Genomic DNA, 25070 nt, shown 5'->3' on the forward strand with positions numbered 1-25070 from the left:
TTCATAATTTCAAATGTGAGGCTGTTAAGGAGGGACATGTGCATAAAGCAGTGTACAGGAGGTCTGTAGTTTTTTTGTTGATGATGTAGCATACCATTGAATATTCATTGCTGGGTTTAAATATTAACTATACTCTGAGTGTACAACAAGGTCAATTAGTCCCGTAGGAAACGAGTCCCTCTTATTCACTTTTCTCAATTCAACTGACATGTTTTTATTATGTCTGTACGACTCTGTGGTCACTGTGATCTGACTCATTAAGAGGACAGTCTGGGCTGCAGATGGCCTTTGAAATCAAACTGAACGATGCTGCAGTGGTTTGGACGTCACCTCACAGCAAGAAGCTTCTCGAGTCGACTGGAACGTTTCCGTGCGGAGTTTGTTCTCCATGCATGTTTGTGGGTTTGCTCCAGAGCTCCAGCTTCCTCCCACAGTCCAAAGGCACGAGGCTTGGATATCACCGACTGTAGGTGTGAATGTGAGGGTTCAGTTTAATCGACTACCTGGGATCGACTCCAACCCTCCGATTGTTGTATGGATGAATTTGTCATTTAATGCGCTCCTCCAGAGAAGCAGATCTATTATCTGTTTTGTTTTTATTAATTTAATCTAATTGAATTACTCACCTGTGATTTTCTGCTTCCTCAGACTAGCTTTAGTGAATATTTGTATTTAAATAAGCAAATCTTTACCCTCAGGGTAACATGTAACGAGGACTCCACGTCATTAATCAACAACACATTTGTCACATTGCTGTTTGGCTCTGGGTTTAGTTAAAAACTGAACTGAGCCCCACGTCATTCCTAAGGTCATACGGTTCCTGTGCAGGATGAGAAACCTCTTTCTTGAGTTTATTGAGCACCACGTGATTTTCCGTGATGATGTCTATGTGGCATGTATTCCTTTCTAAAGTCAAGGTTGTTTTTCATAGTTAAAATGTTACAAAGTAGACATTTTCAGTGCATGAAAAACGGCGACAATTTATTAAATTTAAACTGATTTCATCAGAAAGAAAACTCGTGCCAGTGATGTTCGGCCAACGTACCGTATGTAATTTATTAAGCGCCGAGTGCTTCTGCCAACATCGTGGGCCAGTTTTATAATTTAGCCTGAGCTGTGGAGGTTACTGAAATTTGCAATGGTCTTGGAGTCCAGCCTTTTTGTGGTCGTGTATGCAGTGCCAATATGACAGCATGGAAAACCAGACAGTAAAAGTCTTGGCACCCAAATTGACGGGAAAACAAGTAAAAGCCACAGACTTTTTCTCTCTCTTTTGCTTATTTACACTGTTTTCCAATTTAATTCACAGGGATTTCACAAAATAGGACTCGAGGGCTACATGTCACATGTCTGAAAACTCATCATCAGCCAACAATATGACACATCAGTGTTATTTTAAGTCTTAACTCTTCATTTGAAACGTATAAAAGAACCTGGGGAACACCTGCCACGCAGCTGACTAGTGATACAAAGAAAAACAAAGGAGATGCATGTCATCTAATCGTCCCATTCACATTACAGTTAACACCCACAAGGGATGTGATCGTTCCACTTTATCAAATTATATGACGTATAACTTCATTCAGTCAACAGTCTGTGCTTGCAACATTACCTTTTTTCATAAATATCATGAAAAATGATTCAAACAGTCACATACGTCTGAAATCATGTGGACCTGTACTAAGAGAAAGTGCATAGTGGTAACTAGTTTTATCCTTTGAAATGAGGTTAAATAAGAAGAATACATCTGGTTCAGTCCAGTTTTTGTCAGTCACAGTATGGTGAGATGTGCAAGCTACACCCATAACGTGCCTGACGTCTTCATTCTCAGTCTTTTTTCAAGTAATTAATGTGTTGAATTATCGCTCAGCTACTAAAAAAAAAAAAGATGAGTGCCACAAACAGCAGATTCTACAGTAATCTACTCACTATTTCAGGATCGCCTTACACTGAGGCGTCACCAGGTTAAAGACGAAATGTCGGAGAGAGGGACAGGTCCTGGGAGACAATCATAATCTAAAGTAAAAAGCTACTTTATATTTAGAAAAAAATAGACAGTCTGTTTGCATAGTCTGGAAGTGATCACTGATTGGGAACTCGTTCCCCGGTGGGAAAGTCCATAAGGAGCCCGGAGTTGGGTTGTTGTTGCACCTTTGCGCGGTGCAGCTGGTGCCGAGGTTGGTCTGTTCTGGGCTCTAAGCAGGTCCTGGATCTGTGCAGAAGGGCATCGTCGACTCTGAGGCGGGAGGAGAGCAAACAGCGGCCAGTCTGAAGGCTTACAGCAGACAGCGGTTGGTTATCTAGATGAGGAGAAAGCAGCCTGGTAGTGGACTCTGACACCAGAAATGTGCTGTTATTTATCAGTCTTTACACCTGCTCCCACATACAGCAGTACTGCACAGCATTAATCAGTACTGTTCCTGCTAAACAGAATTAACAAAATACAAGAATATCATAAAATAATACAGTATAATAATCATAACTTAATAATATTGCTAATATTTTTTATTTATTTCTGCAAATTCCAGTTATAATTATTCAGATTATACTTTTTTAGCCTTTATTTTTGTTTGTAATAGTAGACGGAACAGCAGGGATAGAGCAACAGGGAATAACAGGTCGGGCTAAACCCAGTCCTCTGCAGTGTGGTTGCAAATTTAACCAGGTGAGCCATACCAGCACCCATATTACACAGTTTAACATTATTTAAATCACTGACGATGCCACTGACACCACGTTACTTACCTTTCTCTCAGGGGTAGATTTGGGTTACCAAGGAAAGACAGCTGCTGCTCCAGACTGCACACACGGAAGGCCAAGTAACACGATGACAAGATGAGGAGAATAATACTGAAGACAGAAGAAAAGATGCACGCGTTGGTCTAATTAAAAGTGTATGTCATCTTTGCTGATAGTAATGACTCTTGTAACAAAGTATGAGGGCTGTAATGCCTTTTGATGAACACTGGGTGGCAGCATTTGGCTACACTGTCCTGCAACAACTCAGCCTAAAGAAGAGTAAGAACTGATTCTGTAACAATCATGTCCTTTCTTTCTTATTATGCAGCCACAATCATTCATATACAATAATAATAATAATAATAATAAAATGAAATGTTGGGACTTTTATATAATATAACTTAGCTGTAGTTTTTAAAATATACTCTGCATTATTACATAGTGATAATAACATGATGATTTACCTATTTATCTACTTCTGAATAAGTCTGTTATATCTCAGAGAGATTAGTCTCTTCCTCTTATTCGGACAGGGGTCAGCAACATGATAAACAGCTAGCAGATTGACCTAATGCCTTCTGGATAATGCACAGTCTCCCAGGTGGAGGAAGGAGCACATGATGTCCTAAAGATAAATGATTTATTTATATAAGAGACAAATCTTGGAAAAGTTTCATGGGAGGAAACTTGTTGTGTGGAAAAATACAAAATACAAGGTGTTTTATCAGCTCTGACCCCCTGTGTTCACTATGAGTCAATCATCCACTATTTATATTTCTGCATTAGTGTGTGTGTGTGAGTCAGCTCCTGGAGGAGATGAAGGTGGTGTTGTTGGTGTCTGTATGTTCCTCAGTATACTCACAGCAGGGTGAAGAACTTGAGCAGCTGGTACTCCATCTGGCCCAACTCTGCCACTGGCTCAGATAAAAGACCTCTGTCTGTCTGCAGAGCTCGCTCTGTAACACACACACACACACAGTATAATAAAACCATTAATAGTGGTTGACTGTGCCACATAGTCCCCTTTAAATATTGCTGCCTGTCTACCACTCATATGTAATTACAGTGCTTTCATATATTCCCTGAAAACGATATCCAGAGTTGAGGAGTCATAAATAGATACTCTAATTCTGTTTCTACCTTTTTCTTCAATCACTGTAAACAGTACAAACAGTGTGTGTCATACAGAACCACAGCCTCCATACTGCTCTGTTATTATTACACGGTGGCTGACATGTGCATTCTTCTTTTTTTACACTGTGGTGTGTTTTTATAGTGTGATAAAACAATTGTAATATAGGTGTTGACTTACATCCCAGCTTTCCAGTCCACAGGCGAGCTGTGACAATAACGTACACAAAAGCTCACGCTGATCTGACATTTAATAGAGAGCAGCATTATTGGAGGAGAGTATGCAGAAACGATATTCAGCAGATAACACGGAAGCTGTCCTCACATGACTTGGACGGCAGACATTGCTCGTCATAATCTCTACTTAATCTGCACCCGCCCAAAGCTTTTTAATGCAAGCCCCTCAAATGATTTAATCTCCATTTGAGGCTTAATGTGTTGTTGCATAAGAAGAACGTTGCAATCCAAAAGTAATTACTCTCTCAATGCCCCCCTCTCACACACGTTCTGTCTGCACAGCATTCAACTAACAATAAAAATGTTAAACAGCAAATAAGTGTTGCTCAAAAAAAAACAATTTATTAAGAGTATAGCATCAATTTAATCGAACATCTGGGATATTTATTGATTCTTTTCCCTACTCATCTTTTCTGACTGTTGTTTTTAGTTTTGCATTTGGCAAACATGGTAACTTAGTTCAGGATGACTGATTGGTGGTGGGTCAGTGATGGTCTGGGGAGGCATATCCATGGAGGGACACACAGATTTCTACTGGCCAGACAATGGCAACCTGACTGCCATTAGGTATCGCATGAAATCCTTAGACCCACTGTCAGACCCTACGCTGGTGCAGTGGGTCCTGGGTTCCTCCTGGTACACGATGTCGGCCTCATTTGGCAAGAGGATGCAGGAATTGATAACGCTGACTGGCTTCCACTCTTGGAAGCCTAAATCCAATAAAGCACCTCGGGGGCATTGTGATTCTGTCAAGGTTGCACCTCAGACTGTCCAGGAACTCAGTGATGCCCGGGTCCAGATCCAAGATCAATTTCAACATTTTTTCCACTTTGATTTTTGGGTTATATTTGAATTCAGCCCTCCATAGGCTGACCATTTTCATTCCCATCAAACAATGTGGCATCCAGCCCATCTTTATAGATATCCAGCATGAAGATTCTTTTTCCCCATCAAGATCTGATATGTTTTCAAAGTGTTGCTTTCATTTTTTTGAGCAGTGTCTATTAATGTTTAATCGATTAGTCTTCTTCTACTAAATCAATGACATTTAGAAAACACATAGTAACAACATGTCTTCAGTCTCTCCAAATTTAATTGACCTCATACTAAAAATGACTTCCTCTTACCCCTAAACCTCACACATTAACACCTCCTTACATCTTAGAATTTTTATACACCCCCCAAAATGAAAATGTTTAAAATAAAGATACAATACAATACTCACTCTTAGAGTGCATAATGCAGGCACTTTATTCCACTGCCCTGCTGGGAGTAGATTTTCTTTCCATGCTGCACTCCTGTGAAAATCTGTACCTTTACCACTGGGACGTGTTATACAGAAAGATAATTTATTATTTTTAAACGGAGACTGAAAACCTGCTTGTGAGATTACTTCCCTTTTTTTGCGTCATAAAACTCAATTAGTCAAAACTCACAAGACCCTGCGATTACGTGGCCTTGCGTGAAGCCTTGACCTTTGTATCTATGATGTAACACTGCATCATTATCTAGTTTTATCACCTTCGAGTTGCTGCTCTGGTTTGAAGGGTGTGTCCGTGGCACTCAGGCTGCTGGTTGAGTTCCCCAGGAGGTCGGGGAGGGAGGAGGACACAGACACGACCGAGGGTTTCCTTCTCCACTTTAACACTGATGGGAATTCATCAACCACTGGGAACACGTCTGGAGCTGGGAAGTCATCCTGTGGCACAGGAGGAAGAGAACAACAGATCAACACATGAGCTGTCAGCACACGTCTGGATTTAGTCTAAATAAATGGTTATTATATTATTAATATAGTAAAGCCTCTTTGAAAGTAAAAAGCCTTAAATTAGATCAAAGCCTGTAAGGTTGCAAGGGAAAGAAATCTGGGTGTAAATAATTTTGCTTTGGTAATAATGCAGGTATAAACTTTTAAAAGCTCTTGGATGTTTCACTTTTGCCGTAGTATGATAACATGATAATCAAACACCCTGTTTCCATGATTATTATCAGTCCAGGTTAGAGTATGATCAAGGACAAGTACGTTAACAGAACTTAATTATTCCTTCACGCAAAAGCTGTTCTGTCGCAGTGTAACCTGTGGTGTGTGTGTGTGTTCATGCACACAAACACACAAGGTGACTTCAGAGGGCTCTTTGATAGCATCTTGCAGACTCGGGGAATAATGCACTGTGAGGCTGCAGCTGCAAAATGATCTATTGATCCTGTCTGTGTAGGAAGGTTAGTCAGCCCTCTGATCAGTGTTTCAAGCTACTTTAGTACACTTGCTTTAATTTTTACAGTTTTAAGATTTTTAACAGTTTTTTTTAAGTGGTTTCTCTCAGTGGAAGACGTGTCCTCACTGACCAGGGATAAGGTTGGCTCCTCCATGAACTGCTTCAAGCTCAGACTCTTCCCATTGACCTGAAGAGGAAAAGCAGATCACTTCTGTAACTAACATGTACACCACGACAAATTAAATTAGCAGTGTAGCTCTATATGTGTGTGTGTGTCCTCCATCTGTCACCTGCAGGTGTGTGCAGATCCTGCGGAGGACGTCATATACACTGTCTCTTGATAGCAGAGACACAAATACATACTGAGAACATAAAAAAGAGAAACGGGGAAATGAACATTCAGTTAACTTTATCATTATAATTTTTACTGTGCAGTAAACACGTGAGAACAACACAGCAGCGTGACACCTGACAGGTGTATACCCATGCAGCCAGTTAAGGTTTCTATTTACAATTTTAAGAAGACCCTCAGTTTAGATAAGAGATTATTTCTGTTTCACATTCCCCCTGCCTCCCCCATAACACTAATGCTTATGATGTTAGTCCGCATGCAGTACATTTATGGCTGCAGACAAGCATAAAAATATTTCGATTCTGATTTTACTGAATTGAAAAAATCTGTTAAAAGTCACCTGGACTTTTACTGATCCCATTTTGGCTCACGTACCAATATTCCTTTGACCTGGATGGAAATTTGAATCACTGTGTGTGCGTGCGTTATCAGTCGCTTTTAAGATGATAAACAGTCCCAACTAATCATGCTATGTCTGTCACATGCTTCAACATAGGTTTGTCTTTAATTCCTTAAATAAAATGACGCTATAAAGTAACGTGCTGTCCAGTGAGTCACACTACGTGATGTAAATATAAAAATATATATATCTTCTGAGGTCATTTAGTTGGTAGGAATGGATTTTAGCACGCAAAGAATGTAAACATATATTTGATCAGCTGAGTGTAAGGAGAAATAAAGAAAGAATGAAAGAAACTGAAGGTAAAGACAGAGGTTGCATATCCTGGTAGGCAGATTTTAACAGTGGGAAGATCCATTGTTAGAATATTTAATGAATACTTCTGTGATTTGGTGCATTATATAGGTCGTATAATGACAGAATAGCTTTAACCTTTTTGATTCTCATAATGCTGAGGAAGCTGCTCCTTTGTCTATATGTGTGCGGACATATGTCTGCTCCAATTAGAAAGAATATTCAGTAAAATATTTCTGTGTAAAACAAACAAACAAACTAAACATCTGTCTCTGTCTTTATCTATTTAGCTTTATAGCAGAACATTTTAAAACAGGACAACAATGAAAACAATGATCTCCCTTCTATCTTGTCAGCTGACAGTATTTCTAACCTTGATATGTAGTTTATATGTAACGCAGCACAGTTAATGTTTGACCACATTACTCTATAAATATAGGGCAACATGATAGAGATCAGTTGTAAATTACTAGAGTGCTGCCACTTCTGTGCGTTTTTATGAATCACAACTTTAAATTTTTTGCGTTCACCATTTTTTTTATTATTCCTTTCGAGTGAGCAAATCATGCTTTTAAAAATGAGTTAATTTGCCCCTCTTCTCTCCCTCAGCCCAATGCGCGGTGCACACAAATAATTAATTTGGTGGAACAATTCATTAAAACATTTTTCACCCTCTGGGCCAAACTGACTTCAGTGTGTTTATAGGACTTTTTTTTGCGCAGTACTAATTGGCAGTTGAAGATGAATTACCCAGATTTAACTAGATGCTAATGTAGCTATTATTATTCACGCATTGTTTAGGCCAGGGCAAGAGCTGAAAGGTGCAAACTGTCCTTGAAAGCACCACCTGATGAGAGGTTAAATCTGGTGTGACAGGAAGTTAAGAGGCTCATCTTAACATTGCTGTAATGGTGGAAAAACCTTTCGCTCTCTTGTGTTAGCAAGCTGGGACTTCACTCTGCTTCTAACTATAGCACCGTTCTATTTTTTTCCATCTCAGCTTCAGTGGAAAAAACGCCTTTGCTGAGCTAATCAGCATGAGCATTTCAGTTTATGGTGACTGTAATGTTTACCTTCTGACCGGTGTCTGTGGTGATAGCCAAGCCATTGGGTACGAGGCCTGCTGTTTTGTGCTTCTTCACCAGCCTCACAGAAACGACAGGGATGGCCACCTAAGGAAAAAAATAGATTTTTAAAGCAGGGGTGATAAGGAAATAACACCCTTGTGATTTCAGTAGATGGTAGCAGGGAAGTTAGGGCTAATATCCATTGAGGAAAAGCCCTCAGAGAAAGCTCAAAGTGGACACGAAGCGTGTCTTATTTCAGTCAGAATGTGAGGAATGCAGTCTGAATAAGTAGCTTATTGTCACTGAAATGTTAGGAGAGGTTTGGTTTCAAGGAAATGAAGGAAAAGGTACACTGCACAACATCAAAGAGAAAATAACATAGCTGATTAAGGTTAAAGGTTCAGTAAGTCTAACTGGTCCTCGTATATAAATTCACCGCACATACAGACAGACAGAGGTATTTTATACGTGGAAGGCTGTGAAACTTCACCTCAGTCTGTAAGCCTGACTGACTTTCAGACAAATAATTTGTCCGATCAGTTTGTAAGTTTTTCAGATCCGCTTGTCAGACTCTGACAGGGAGTAACCCGGTTCAAGTTTCTCAGTCGGTTTAAATTTATTAAGCTGTCTGCCAGTCATTCGTACCTTGATGTCCTTGCCGAAGAGGTTGGCATAGAAACACAGCCAGTTTCTGGAAATGTATAGCCGGCCTTGTAGGAGGATATCTCTAAGAAGAGCGCAGGAGTACACTGAGGATAGAAGAGACAAAAGCTCTTCTAACAACAGTAAAACTTGATGAAGAAAACCTTAAAAAGCTTAGTAAAAAAAATAGTTCTACTAAAACTATTTTTACTTAAAAACCTGAAAAGTAAAGTACATGCCCTCTGCATGTGCATTAATGTCTGCCAACCAAAAAAAGAAGCTCCATTTATTTCTCACTATCGAGTTTCAGTAGAGGGAGCTATGAATGAAAGAACGGATGAGTGACTTCTGATGCAGCTCTAGTTTGTGAGGTGACGGATGGGTGAAGCTGCAGCTCTGGTCAGGACTGAGCAGAGCCGTGTGAAGCCACCGAGGCTACGCCGTGACAGCTGGATGGTCAGTAAATCCCTTCAAACTGTACGGCTACGTCTCGCTAAACATCTTATTTTCTATTTTTACACGATATACAAAAGATTAAAGGTGTGGTTAGGGAGGAGTTGGAGATGTTTAAAGGCACCTGAAAAGCCCGAGGTTGAGTTACATAAAAGAAAAGAACAATATAAAATGGATTAAGTTACCTTTTTAATGAATAACATGTAATGACTCATTCGTTGCAACTTCAAGGTCGTCAAACATTTTATTTCTAATTCATTTACGTGATAAGAGCCACCAATTAAACTAATCTTTTTCATTCTGATGATTGCTTAACTGACTCACTTCAGTTAATATACATGAGCAGCTTGAGCCAAACAGAGTAAAAAACAGTACCTTTCATGAGGATCTCATCCTTGGGCACGCACTGGAACAGTTTGTGGTACTGCGAGTTGTACTTGCTGACAGTCTGTGCAGAGGGACAGGGCAGAGTCATGAGCAGCTCCTTGGCGGACCGGCCTGCCTGCACAGTGCCGGAACCACCGCCGCCACCGGCCACTCCGGCTCCGCTCGGCGCAGACGCCACCCTCTCCCTCAAAGGACGCGAGTTCTGCACCAGGCTCAGCACGTTGGCACCATACTCACACACACACTCGCGAACATCCAAGGCCTGGAGCAAGCTGCTGCAAGACACACACTGTTCCCCTGTCGTCGGTCAGTACTGTGACAGAGGACTGCCTCTGTGCAACTACCTCTAGTCAACACGTCCTACAAACACACACGTGGCTCTAATGTGCGGACCTACACACACACAACACACACGCGCTGCAGACGCCTCGGTTTTTACAGCCACTGAGCTCTTTCACAACTACAAGGTTGTCTTTCTCTTCCTCAGATACACCTCCAGTGACACTACACTTTACAGCACCCAGCTGACACCCTCCCTCTTCTCCTTTACACACATACACACACTCTGCCCTCATCTATAAAAAAACACTGGTACTCCTCACTGCTCTCACTTGAAGTGTGCTCTTTTTCTGCCTTTACTTTTCCCCTTCTCCTCTGTCAGCATCTCGTCTGTAGTGTCAGTCTCTCACACCTAAAATTCTTCCCGTGTTCAAAGAAGAAAAACATCCATTTTCCTCCCCCGAATGCACAACAGAGCTCATTCATTCCCCACCCTCCTCTCTCGCAGCTCGACTCACTTCCACCTCCAGCTATCTCCAGCACAAGATTAAGTTTCTTCTTTTTTTGTGTCGAGTTGTAGCTCATCTATCTTTCCTTCAACTCGTAGGTGCTCTGTTTGTTATTATCTACTGCTCCTGTTTTTGTCTTTCTATTAATAGCTCACGCTAGAGCAGCTCCTGTCGTCAGGACTATGGAGCTTACAGTAGGTTACAGTAATTCAGACGGCTCAAATGCCACTGTGTGAAAGCTGCAACCATTACTGGGGGATGATTTGTTGACAAATTTGTAGTTCAAATGGTATTATGGGGTTTAGTTTGTGGTGCGGTTGTATTATTTCTACTCATTGATGACAACGTTGCTGTAAATTCTCTTTTAATGGGACAAGAATCTGGTACAAACGTAAAATGAAGGAGTCCAAATGTTTCTTTATCATCTTAACCACATCAAATAAAAAGGAATCAATTGATGTGACTAACGACTAAGCGCATTTATCTGCTTTCAAATTTAATTTAGCAGTACAGAGAAAGAGTATTTAAAGTAAAATACAATTAACTGGACTTGAGTCACAGACACAGTTAGGAGCAAAAAGAAGAGATCAGACTCACCGAGCCCCTGTAACACTTCTTCAAATCTTCATAGGACAGGTCTTCAATCAGCTGAAACCTGTGATAAAACAAACAAAAATACACTTAGTTATAATGACATATGACATGCCATCTATCGCCAGCTCATCTCAATGTGCTGTTTAAAAACATTCGTTTTAAAAAATATAAGAACACTTGAAGACAGATTGATGTCGTCACGTGAGCTAAAAAAGGCAAAAATCATCATCGTGACAAATGGTTAGTTAATCATCAGCATAAATGGAGGGAGATGTAGGCCGGCATAAAAAACAACATAAAGATAAACACTGAGCTGTTCAAACACAAAAAGTGGCCATGTCAGGAGATTATCTGTGTCACTCTTTTAATAGTAGATGAGCACACACACGCGCACACACATATAACTGGCATCCAACTTGCCTCAAGAGGAATAGTCAGAGTGTTGCAGCAGATGTCACAGCATGATACTCATATCTTTTGCTAAAGCAGACACACACACCCTCCCCCCAGCAGATAAAATCCAGTATAATCAGACCTTTAAGGAAAATGTCATTGAAACATACTGCTGTTCCAGTTAAGAGATTTAAAAGGAGAAGATATGTATGCAACAATAAAGAGTAAAAGGCAGGGTGTTCTCGATGGTTTCTTTTCTGAGAGACTTGCCTTTCTTCCTCTATTTTCTGAGAGCGCTGGGTGATTGACAGCGAGCACAGCAAGATGTAAGGCAGCGCTGATATGAAAAGAGCGCTGCTGAAGGAGATACTGATAAATCAGGAGCTCTGGCCAAACCAAATTGAAGCTTCGCGTGCTCTGTGATGAGTTATCACACTGCCTGGAAGCCACTTCTCGCACTGTGCGAGAGTAAGAGGCTTCAAACGAAGGGCAGAAAGTGAAACTTGGTATATTCCATCATACAGAGCACAAGTCTGTTGCATCATCTCAAAGTCATTGCTCTCACATTACGAGTAAAAACATACTGTTAAAATATGAAGAAGCCTTCAAGTGTCAGATCAATTATTCGTCAGTCTTATTTTTACACAAATACAGTACAAATCCATCATTTTCAGGCTGATCACAAAATATTTATAGATGTCACTGTATTTATAACTGTATTTTAACTACTTTTACCAACAGCCTTATTTACCTTTTTTACGTACATTACGTACACACAAAATCTACTTCTCAACATGACTTCTTCAGCATCACATTTTGTATTCTCCTTGAGAAGCGTCCTATACTTTATACAATGAGATGCTATTATGTAAAATCCCCCTCTCTGTTGCCCTTATAGCAGCAGGGCTGTCAGTGTCCCGTCTCTCCCCCAGAGGAGAAATGCTCCTCTGGGTAAGTAGATAGCATGACCTCTGTCCCTAAACAACTCTCTCTGACTCTGGTAGTTTTTTCCATGCAGCTCTTTGTCACCGTGGAGATGAGAATGACAAAGTCTGACCACCGGGGTGCGTGTCACAATGACGCCAAGATAATTACATCACAGTTTAATTTAAGGTTAAACAGCTTTATTTAAAAATCACCAGCATCAGAAAAAATATTCGATAAAAATGAAAAATGCAGTACTAAATATTATATTATGTACTCTAAGTAATGTGAAAAAAGCCATGAGACCACGAGAAATCAATCTGATTATTAGTATGATTCAATATTTGCTAAAATGAGTATTTAAAGATGTTTCTCACGTGACTTTTTAAAAAAAAAAATATTATAATACAATATAATATCATTATAGCTAAGGTGTATGTCAAAGCTAAAGCTAGCCGCTACCAACTGAAATGTTAGAGAGTGAGACTTTTAAAAAGCAATAAAATAGTTTGGAGAACGAGCGGGAGATTTAAAAAGGACAGAAAGACGCCTACGAAAATAACGCTAAAGGACCAAAGTGATGACACACATGTTATGGTCACATGTTATGTAACTTCAAATTTACAAATACACCTACAGGGGTTTGAAAAAGTCAAAGTCCACTCGACACACATGACATGATCTTGCTCCGTGGACAGATTGCTCAGTTGTCTTGGAGACAGATATGCTGACATGTGAGCTCAGTAATCGTTTGCACCTTTCTTCAGTGTTTGCTTAAAGTTCTGAGTAAGAAGTGCAAACCTGAAAACAGCTCCATCTCTGTGACAACTGAGCCAACTCAAGGTGATAAATTAATGTTGTTGAAAAGATGAATCCTATATATCCAAGAAGGCTTAAAGTATAAAAGAGCAGAGGGTCTGATAAATGCTATGTCAGCCTACTGGCTGTGTGACTTTGTGTGTGCGAGCTTGTCACTGTTGTTTACACAAGAGCAAAGCTGTTCCAGCACTGCCAGGTCTCCTGCTGGTACTCCTGTGAACCTCACAGACCTTAAAGTGATATATCTGTTGTATTATTCTAGGGTCTACCTTACAATGTAAAGCGCCTTGAGGTGACTGTTGTTTTGATTTGGCGCCGTATCAATAAAATTGAATTGAATACCAGCCAACTTATATTATATGTCTGCTTAAAAACAAAACAAAACATTGACATCATCCAATCATGTACACAGACTGTATGAAAGGTGACCCAAATAATTGTTGATTATTGTAGAAGGGTCTTTAACCTGCACTCTCTCTGAGGGCCAGTGAGGATAGACTTCACTGGCTTCAAAATGAATTTTAGATTGCACAGAAGACTGTTAGTAGCTTCCCCTGTGGTTGAATCCCACAGTAAGTATTTTTCTGATAGCATCAAGTTTTATTATTCTGTGTCCAATGCATCTCTTAACTCCAAATGCTAAGCTTCACCTATGGGTGAAATCTCTAAGCTGAGGCTCAAAAACAGCAGTCTGTGACACCCATCTTTTATATACAGTCTTTGACAATGAATCCAAGTAGCCAGACTGTCTCTTTATAATCTGTATTTTAAATGTAATGAATTTATACTAATATTTTGTGTTGTTTTGTAGTATCTACTTGTATTGTGAGGTACATTAACTTACAAAATGTTACATGCTGTGAATTTTATAAGAAATTAATGACCCAAATATGTGAAAATTAAGTGTCATTAATACAAACGTAGAGACCAAAATAAATAATAAGTAAACCATAACCAAGCTAAATAAGAGCCATAATTTGGCCATTAGATGAGCAAACTAACCTCTGTTCAACCTTTCAAATGTTTCATTATTTAATGTAGTTTGCACTAGATGTGAAATTCACAGTTTTCCTCATTAAGCCCCCTCCCCCTCCAGGCTCCCCATCATCTTGTGACCACATTATGAACAACAGAGCATGTGTGCTGCTCTGCCTCCCTGCCTGCTGGTTCCTGCCTATAAATAGGCTACACAGTGGCTCTGCACTCTCAGGTGGAGAGAAGAGAGTGATTATTAAAAACACAGGCGGGTCTGTGGGGACTAGTAGGCTCTCTAGTATTCTATCTCCATCTGTCTCCCTCTCACTCTCTCTTTTCCACCAGATCGAGCTTTTAATCAATACTGCAGGTGCATTTGGGCAAAAATCGGGACAAAAGTGCTTCGGGCATTCCCACATGACTGCAGGATAGCTGTGAATGTGGTTTGTGTTGAGATAAAGCATTTTTTTACAGTACAAACAAGGTCACGTTGGAATGATACAGATATGGACAGCTCCACTAAAGTTTTGCTCCGTGTTTATTTTGGGCATTGTTCAGAGGGTTTGAAATGCACAGGCTCGGGAGGAAATCATCAAATGTTTAGTGTGAGCCAAATACAGGAAAAACAAACAGTAATAACAGCAGCAAAATGTGTTGGATTTGTCCTGCACACAACATATACTGAGCAGCAACAACTTTCTCATAGAGCAGAAGACTGATCGCGACCATCACCTCTGAAGTTTGGAAATAAAAACAAAGTAAAATGCTGCCTGTGGCACGTGGGTTCGTGTGTGTATATGCATGCACTAGACTGTCACAGTGCCCTTGGCTGCGAGGCAAAATGGTGAAACTAATTACAAGCTCAAAGAATCCTAAATTGAATCCTAAAATTAGAAGGCGAACACCTCCCATCGGTGGCCAGTGTGGCAGTGGACTCGCAGTCAATAATTTAGCTGGAGGAGTGGAAACTGGGACTGGGAGCACTGAGAGAATACGTCTCTAAATGACACGTGTCCACGAGACGAGACAGGAATGATCGGGAGTTTAAAATCACAGTGTTCTGAGTGGGAAATGAATAAGGTCACACAAGTGGGAAAAGTAAAGAATGTGTGAATTTTTTTGTCTGCGTGTCCTGAGAAAATCTGCGTTCATTTGAAATATTTCACACAGAAATCAGTAGAGCACACTAGAATCAATAAGAATTCTCACTGCTTTACAATAGTGCAGTAATAAAATAATAAAATAACTCATCCTTTGCTTTCAATTGAATCCTTATTTGCTTTTGCTAATTTTAACTGAAATAGAAAAACTACTGGTGCAGCAATTACTGAAATGACTAAAAATATATATCTGTATGAGCATTCAAACAAATGATTCTGTACAATAAAAGAGGTTAGATGGGTAAATATCTACTAATTCATGGATTTTTAGCCCCTTTGAACATTTGGTTTTACAGAATGTTCAATGTATCCTTCTTTAGTTACATTAAATTATTATTAACTTTTAATCAACTTACAATGATAAACACCAGGTAATGTCTAGCACCACGACATAGTGCAACATTTAACAGTTCGGAGCTAGGCACTAAATGAAAGTTATAGTTGAGACCAAAAGAGCTGTTGGACTAACAACAAAACAACAACAACAACAAAAAGTAGCCATGCCTAAAATCATGCTTTATCAAGTATTTGATTCTTTATGGGACTGTGTTTTACTAAATTAATATCATGTTGTATTAAATAAGTCTCAAAGTCAGCAACAGAGCTCATAAACTCATTAGTATCTACTGAGATATTAATTGAAGTGGGAATTCAGGTCCTTTTCTCATACATTTCTATAAATTCTGAGAAGTCAGAGGCTCTTCTGCACTGGCTTTACTTTAGAGCCATAAGTCTATCTTTTAGAAACAGTCTGTAAATATTTGCATGCTGGAACAGAGCCGCATTGAAGTGAGCTACACACAGGAAGTGGATCAAATATAGACGCACCGCTCATTGAGGTGCTACAAGTGGAAGCTAACGTACATAAAGTGTTCAAGTCCCTGAGTCTACTGACACACCGTACCTCAGGGCTAAATCCCATCCCAGAGCAGATTCCCCCGAGATTACATTGCTCCTGCCTTCAATCCTTCTTATATAACACACCAACACACACATGCAGTATATCTGCAGATGCGCGCACACACACGTCCATATGAATACTCACAAAAAGCATGATGCATTAGATTAAAGCACTTTATTACGAGTATAACTATAGCATGCCTCCCAAGCACATATATCTTCTTAAAGACCCTAAAGGGGGAAGAGAAAAAACATCCTGTCTGCAGTCTCTTTATCCGTATGTATGCGTGTTTGACCATTGTTTGACATCAAATACAGCTGAAATAAAAGCACAAAATAAGTGCTGTGAAAATAAATCTCCTAGGGCTGACACCCGTGACCGTGCACAGGATACAGATGGTGTGTGGGATGAAAAAAAAAACATGGAAAGAGTGTGGCGGAGCAGCGTGTGTTTGTGTGTGCAAGCTTTGCCTGAAGTGGCCGTGTGTGTCGTCGTCCTTGGAGGGGTCCAGGTCCTGCGTTGAAAGCAGGCCTATTTCTTCACTCTGCTCCTGCTGCTCAGTCATGCTCCTGGCCCTGGATACACAAACACACAGCTCTGTGTTAACAGCGGGTAACCTCTCTGCTCGATCTCCATGTAGACGTGTAAAAGAAATGGTTTGTTTTTGCCTCCGTGTTTGACTTTAAAGAGAGCTATTCCCAAAAACTTTATGGGCCAAACAAGTGGACTCTGTCTTCAAAATCAACACAGAGGTGATGCAACATTCAAAGTCTGACGCAGCTCACTGGCACTACATTAAAAATATCTACTTAGCGAAATAAATCTGTGTGCTTGTGCTTGTGTAAACTGGGTCAGTTTGTACCCTCTCCCAGATGTCTACAATGAAGCAGAGCACCCCAGAGGTTGTGCAGATGGCTGACCTGATCTGCTGCTGTGAGCTGACTCAAACATTTTTAAAAATACACTTTATACACTTATTCAGCGCCACGTGCGACGTGAAATTAATTTTTCTCGGATGAGAAAAGGAGAAGAAGAAGCCATGAATATGACCATTGGTTGTGCGTGAGCTTCTCAGAACAATATCTCCTCGCAGGCTGTGATTGACAGCAATCCGGGCAAAGCGTGATTCACACCAGGCTCGGTAAAGCGTGGATTCAGCAGAAACGCTGAGAGAACCAAATCTCAGCTCAGTGTTTACTGTGATGTATAATGAGGCTCGAGTCATTTTAACGGCTCGTTGAGATTGGTGTGCACGCAGTTCAGAATAGATGGCAGCAAATGGCTTTAAACAATCAAACACGCCTCACAATCTCCATCTATAATGAGGCTCCAAAGGCAAATGAATATAGATGATTCATCAGACCACTTAAAACAAACTAGAAAAACGTCATTCGTCACAGCATTTTGAGATGAATAAGTACCCTTAAAAAGTGTGACCTGTAATATTTTATTTGATGCTGAATGGTATTTAACACAACTATTCATACGAAGAGAACTTTTTAGTAAAATGTCTGATCAATTTCCAGCTGTTATATACTTACCTGCATATGTAATCTTTTTAGTTACAATTTCAACTTTAAATCTGTTGCACATATCTGGTTGACTTCACCTGTCTAACGGCAAACAGCTGTTAAATATTTCCCAACCTTTTAAAACTACGGACTTTCAAGTGGTTCACAGTTTGGTTAGTTAATCTGTGGTTTGGGGGGGGGGGGGGGGGGGGTTGCATCCTGCAAGGCTTTGTGTCAGGAAGGGCCTCTAACATAAAAATCTGCTAAATCAAACATGTGCAGCTACCATGTGACTAAGGGTGCAATCTACTTAAAGTAGCATCGACTGGCTTTTATCTAGTCCAAGGGTTTATCCAGTACTTTAAATAGGTGTTAACAAAACAGTGCATCAACAGTATAACAGTCCTTAGCAGTTAGCAGTTCTGACTGTGATTATCTCTGACTTTTAGCTAAACATTACGTCCATAGACACTATAAAACATGGAAGTAGCTTCGAGGTCTGACAAATTAAGAAAATGCATTAGTGCCTTTAACCTACATTTTATCTGAAGACCACCAGTAGGCAATTGCTGTGGTTGCAAAAAGACTTGCGGACCCATAGAAGTGTACAGGAAAACAACTTTCTGATTTGACCTTGATAAACACTTTCCTCCTGAGTTAATGGGCTCAGTCACTCATTTTGGATCACATTGAATGAAAAATTATGTCTGGTTTGTGAAAACCTGGTCATACAGTGGGGGCAATTCACAACCCCACTAGCGGTTTCATAGTCTGTGGATCTTGTCGAATGTATTTTTCTGTGAAAACCTTCTTCTTACAGCTCCAGCGTGGGACTTCAGAAACCAATGGATGGCTTCATGGTAGCTACGTCAGCCACTAACGTAATTGTGTGAATGCTGAAAGGCATTCACACAATAGTTTGTCTCCTAACATTTGTCTACTTTTAGCTGACACCGCTTATTTGTTAATCCTTTCCATTAAGTCAGTGGTCTACTTTTGGCTACAAATTTTAGCTTTTAGTTACTTTTAAAGATTTTAGCTTTTATTTATTAATACTTTTTATCCTTTACGTTTGACTTTTTTCCAGTTTGTGCATTCGCTAGGTTCCTATGTCTATCTATGACCAGCATAATTGTGGAATCATAATTTTTTTAATATACCTTTACATATATGTTTGTCAAAATGGGTGTTTATGTATTCTCCCACCTATTTTATACACCTATTGTATAATTTGAAATTTCAGCACTGCCTTGCTCTCATTCCCACCGACTGAATAAAGATCTCTGTAACTATATCTCACTCATTTTGATTGCAGTTTGCTTTGCCTCAAAGTTCAACATCACATTTATTTGAAATGTGTTCACTTCCTTTTTTTCCAATTTGGATATATTTTTAAATAAAATTGTAATTAACTTTTGAATTGTCCTAGTAGTCCACAGTCTGTCTGGTACTCTTTGGGTACACAAAAAAGGTTTCACCCTTGTAGTGTTTGTGTTTTTACCAGATAACAGCTTCACCTGAAAAGCTCTAGCCCATCTATTTTGTTTCCTCCCTCACCTGCGCATCTTTTTTTTCACACATGCACACACAAACACATGCTTGCCCTGTGCTATACCTCTGGGAGAGGGGAAGTCTTTACCACCTGCTCTGGTTTAATTACAGGTGCTGATGGATATGGCTCCTGCATGCAGTTTCCAGTATATTATCTCTAATTGGCCAGAAGGCAGAAGTTTTGCGTCAGCCGCTGACCTGTTCAAACAATAGCTGTCTGTCTGGTGCTTGAGGTTACATCTGACTTGTTGTCTGTGATCACAGAGGACTAAATGGGAGGTGAAAGGCTGAATACATAAGTATAGGATATGTGGCGCCTTCACTCCGTAAGCAGAGTTTAAAGGATTCAGGAACAGTATTTGATCCCAGATGCTGTATTACCGGGAATTTGCATAAAGCTCACTTCTTTTTTTACACTTTTTCCTCTTCAGAATCAACATATAAAGGACTTGAATTAGTGCTTACTTAACAGTGTTTATTTTAATAATTAAAAAGAAAAAAACCTAATGTGTGAGACTTGTGCATTTGCAGAACAGAGGCTTTTTACAAAATATGGGTAAATGTTACTACAAAGAGATATGGTGGAGTGAAAACCCAAAGAAGTTTAATGCAAAAAGGGAAGGTTTCTGCATCTTTATTTAAATATTTTTATACATTAATTGGCCTACTTTGAAAAGAAATACACACTGTTATTGTTTCCATTCATTTTCATTTTGCTGTAGTCTGAAAATCTGCTTGCAAAGACATAAACTTGACTCAGTGGATACATAGATAAATGGACCTTTTACCTAACAGCTGCAATTCTTTTTCACATTTGCCTTTCACATGAGGTAAGACTTTAACTCATTCACAAGCTGCGGGCTTACAGTCTAGACATTGTATAAAACATCTATAGAAATGCATCATAATGACCAACACAAACAGCCCTGAGATAAACCAACTTTATATCGCTGTGAGTTTGACCGTGAGGATGTTTAGGCCATCTAAAATAGGTTTTATTTAGTCTGAGTGGGTTTCCTGGAAGTAGACGATGAATGCTGCGTCAAATACACCACAACCTGTGATTTTCTCACACTCATCTGGCTATATTAGCATGTCTGTCCGGAAAATTATTGCCTGCACTTAAACCTCTGATTAAAGTTGGACTGTTCATGTCATCCAGGAGCGCAAACTGAAACAAAATATACCAGGCTGACCAGTTTCTTAGGTAAATAAGAGGTGAGACACTCATTCATTATGTTGAACTCCAATGCTGCTGGAAAAAAGAAGCAGCCTGGTGAGCTCTGTCACAGTATTTCAAGACTAGGAGCATCATTCGAAGCTATCTGATAATGAATCCTTCCTGTTTTTGATGAGAAAGTTCAACGCGTAGTCGGTTTATGCGAAGGAACACGCTCTCAAAGCTCATAATTCATGAGATAATGACAAAGCGAATTTGCTGCTTTTCAGTTTTATATGACGCGGTTCAGATAAGAATCAGTTCATATAAAATGATTTAACAGGCTTCCTCTTCTACCCGTGCTCTGCCTCCACAAAGATGGCTGGATGTCCCCACGGAGCCACGAATGAATACATAATTAATACAGAGCTGGCTAAATATTCCAAAAGTAAGTTTTGCATTTTTCTCAACAAAACAGGGTGATGAATACTTCAGTCTGCTGCTGGAGCTGGGCAGGGAGTCAACGCTGCTGTAACTTGGAGTTTGTACCACGATAATGAGGCCAAACAATACACGGCCATTCATTAAACACACTGAGCCTCAAACTTAGCAACAAAGCAGCGTCCCACCTATCATCTCACGCCAGTGCTCATGAAGACAATACACACATGTATAAACTAAAGGTTGGGGTCTCTTCTAACCTTTGGCATTTCTTTAGGCCAACTTTCATTCCTTCTGTCTCACTTTCTTTGTTTCTTGCATGAATGTTTTTCAGTTGAAAGCCATTCTTCTCTTCACCTCTCCTCTTCCATGTCCTTCTTTGTGTCTGGACATTTTTTGCTGTCACAAGACATCCCTCAATCCAATAAACTCTAATCTTGTTAAGGTTGCTCGTCACCGAGGTTGTCCGTGCGCTCTCTCCACCTCTCGCTTCCTCGTAGACCAGTGCACCAAGGAAAATACCTCCAAATGTCTTTTACAATCTAAAGTCAAGTCCATTTTTGAGGCTACTAAACCAAGAACTTTGTCTCTGATTAGATGCGTCAGTAATAAACCATCTGGGAAAAGTGTGCAGGAGAAAAGGTTTAATGTGTCTACAAACGCTGAAGGTGACTTCCTCTTATAGGGACATTGAAGCTGCCAGCAGGAGCTTTCTCTCATGTACAGCAAGTCAACCAAGAGTTTACTCATGAAAAACGCTAACCCAAGGGATATTTGTTTGCAGAGCTTTGGTGCATCACATGGCAAGGGATAATTATTATTTTCTTTCATTTTCTTTGTGTCCTTGAATCAGTCCGTCTATGAAACACATATACAGCCTTTGGACTGTGGCCTGCACTGCTTGAGACCAGACAAAGAAAAAAGAAACCCTCCCCATTGTGCAAGTACCTCAAAACAACCTTTGATGACAGAAGTATGTTTTTAAAGCAGTACAACCCTTCAAAAGTCCATCTTACCTAAGACTTAATGGAGCAAAGTGATTAGTTTAATGGGATTAGAGGATGAAGGGGAAATTAATAGCTTTGTTGAAAGGTTTCTAGTTACTTCTAGTTAGTAGCCCATTCAATAATTTTTTTTTTTAATGTACGTATGTCGTGGCAAATCGATAGGCCACTAGCACCTTCAGTTTTAGTAGTAATAAACATGATGATTATGGGCTTGTAAACACGGTTTGAAAATAACTTTTTCAAGTGGCTACTTCAAGGATTTCTGCATACACATTATATTCGTGAAGCATATCCGTATGTTCAGCGCCTGACTTGGAATAAACGCCGCTTTTACAGTATTCCCGAAAGCAGCAACGACGTGAAGCTAAACAAGACAATATCTGAATAACTGGAGCCCTTCAAAATAAAAGCAGGAGTTCAAATTTAGAATACAAATAGACATGCAGTAGGCTATAAGGGGCACTAAAACACACACAAAAAAGTAAATTTTGGTAAACTCCACGACCAGCAAGTATTCATACAGACCATCGACATCTCTAAATTCCTCAGTAAATCCCTAAAGGCATCACGGGTGCATTTACTTTTTTTTAAAGTCATTTCCGGAAGCATTGTTGTTTTTTTCTCGCTAGCTTGATTTACATAAGGTTTCCTACCTGTAGCTCAGAGGCTGCTGTCGCTTTTTCCTCTATGTTGTTTTCCAGTAGCTCCACTAAATTCTTCAGGTCTTAGCGGTATTTGTCGTCAAATTCATTTTTTTATTTTTTGCTTTTCCACGACAAACTAACAAAAACACCCAGTTTCCCGCCACAATAATTAAAGCTTAAGCAGGGAAATAGGGCTGAGCTGCAGCGTCTTCACAAGTAGAGTCCGAGTGTGAGGTGGGTTGAGCTTACCTATTAGCTAACTGTTTACAGCAGCCGGGGGATTACACGGTGGCTATTTTTTCCCCTCGCAGACGCTCAGAACAGCGCGGCTCGTTCATTTGCACGTGCAGAGATAACGGAAATTAAAAACATGACGTAAAAGATCAAACTAGTTAGATTGTTTTTTAACTGGGGGAGGGGTCGTGGCTTTCATTCTATCTTTTATACGTTAACAACATGTTTCCGTTTCCAGCTGAGGAGTTTGAAAGTGTATAATGTCATTATAAAGCGTTACTCAGAGGCAATGTCTCAGCTCTTAGTTATTGGCCGCGTTATCCATGGAATAAAAAATAAATAAATTACATCTCAGAAGTATTTTTAAATAACTTTGTAAAGATTATTCAGCGTATCATTGTGTCGTCTGCAAATTATCAGACTGCTGTTTTAAACTTACATTCATAGTAAACGACCAATAACTGACATGTAATGGCTGCCTTGTTACATTGCAGATGTTTTGCACTCATATGGAAGCAACAAATGTGTCATCTGGTGCAAAACCATCAAGTGGAAGATTTAAAGGAGAATCGTTTAAGGCTGTTTGAAGGGGTTTAGCCGCTGTCCCTCGTCTTTCTGTGCACATGTACAAACAGTAAAGGTTCAAGCATCAAGCTGTCTGTGTGCATTAAGTGCTCTGAGTCCAGGCTCTAAGGTCAAACTGAGACTCTTTCCAGAGAGGATGTTGCACTGAGGAGTTTAACTTTTGGAATCGCAGTCCAAACACTGCTACTGAGTTGGGTCGTTTTAAGTTGACACTGCCGCACAAATAAACCCTGAATCACACATTTTGTGGTGTCAGTGATGACTAATTGACTTATTGTAGACATGTGATAACTTGAACTGCTGACACATTTGTGGTGATCCCTTCATCCCTGCTTCTCCTCTGCCATTTATGTTTCAAAGCAGAAGCAAAAACACTTAAATTGAAAACTGATTTCCTACTGCTGTTTAAAACAGTGATCTTTTTTCTTTTTGTAATGTATGCATGGATGGGATGCGTTCTTGAATGTGTAACCATCCTAAAAACACTTCCTGTGTGCTGTTCACTGACCTGGCTCTGCTGGCTGCTATCCTCTGACTGCAGTTACCATGAGGGTGGCGGTAGTGGGGGACCGGATAGTATCTGTCCTGGCCTGGGGCCTCGTCGGCTGGCAGGGCCTTAGGGCTGGCTGCGTAGATAGTGCATCCCATGAACACCTCCTAGAAGTCACCTTTAATGTCCTACAGTTAGCGGGTGTGAGTCGTCCTCAAGGTATCCTTCCTCTGAGCGGCCTGTCCTGCCCTGATGCCAGCCAGCTGCTCTGTGGAAAAGCCATTGGCTCAGCACATTGGTAACTTAACCCCTCCTTCCCTCTGAATCTCGCCTCCAGCCTCACTCTCTCTAGTTCCAGCCCTCCTCCCTCTGCAGAGCTGAGAGCATGGAGGATAATCAGATTTCACATTTACACTCACCAAAATCATCCCCGGCCTAATCACTCTCTGTCACTGATGTTGCATTATGCTATTGCATAGAGTGTACTGTCAGTTCAGGGGCATTAGGGGCAGCTAAAAATATCCCAACTGCCTGATACGAATGGATGTCGCACCAGATGCAGATAAAGTTTGAGCACTGTGTGCACATATGCAAAGTGACGCTTTCAACAGACTCAACTGTTGACAGCTCGCAAGCGTTTCCCAGAGGAGCATAACATATATTCCAGTTAAATGTATGTATGCTCCTCAAGCATGCGGTGCAAGCGAGTCAGCTGTAAAACTCAGAAAGAGGCAAAAATCTGACATTTGATCCCACTGAGAGACTGTGGTCTCTTTAGAGACACTGCACTCATGTGGCTGTGTGCCATGGTGCAGTTTCTGCAGGCTAAGAGGTTTTTCAGGCTTTTAGACTTCTTTCTCCCAGGATGGGAAAATCAATTTACATGCAAATTCAAACACTTGTCATACACATGCTGGGGACTTTCTGTGTTTTGTGATGGGATATAAATATTACATGACCTATTGGGTTGACTCTC

At 40.2% G+C, this 25070-nt stretch overlaps 1 protein-coding gene across 5 annotated transcripts; it reads right to left on the bottom strand.

Annotated features, from left to right (window-relative positions):
* Nucleotides 1-1256: 1256 nt before the first annotated feature.
* Nucleotides 1257-24707, bottom strand: gramd2aa (GRAM domain containing 2Aa). Of its 5 annotated transcripts, none has more exons than XM_085166505.1 (12): nucleotides 24113-24548; nucleotides 16943-17047; nucleotides 11304-11361; nucleotides 9907-10207; nucleotides 9082-9185; nucleotides 8443-8541; nucleotides 6614-6685; nucleotides 6454-6510; nucleotides 5629-5806; nucleotides 3602-3695; nucleotides 2746-2850; nucleotides 1257-2300 (listed from the first exon to the last, which is right to left on the bottom strand). In XM_085166505.1, exons 1-12 carry the CDS (start codon nucleotides 24250-24252, stop codon nucleotides 2297-2299), a joined length of 1317 nt encoding a protein of 438 aa, XP_085022631.1. In that variant the 5' UTR covers nucleotides 24253-24548; the 3' UTR covers nucleotides 1257-2296. The 5 variants fall into 5 exon arrangements, with proteins under 5 accessions (XP_085022631.1, XP_085022656.1, XP_085022645.1 ...); XM_085166530.1 differs by having other exon boundaries at nucleotides 9907-9979; nucleotides 24113-24522; XM_085166519.1 differs by lacking the exon at nucleotides 24113-24548 and adding an exon at nucleotides 22795-24089.
* Between the last annotated feature and the right edge of the window lie 363 nt (nucleotides 24708-25070).

The sequence above is a fragment of the Neolamprologus multifasciatus genome, chromosome 1, assembly GCF_963576455.1.
Source record: "Neolamprologus multifasciatus chromosome 1, fNeoMul1.2, whole genome shotgun sequence".
In the NCBI taxonomy this organism is placed as follows: Eukaryota; Metazoa; Chordata; class Actinopteri; order Cichliformes; family Cichlidae; genus Neolamprologus; species Neolamprologus multifasciatus.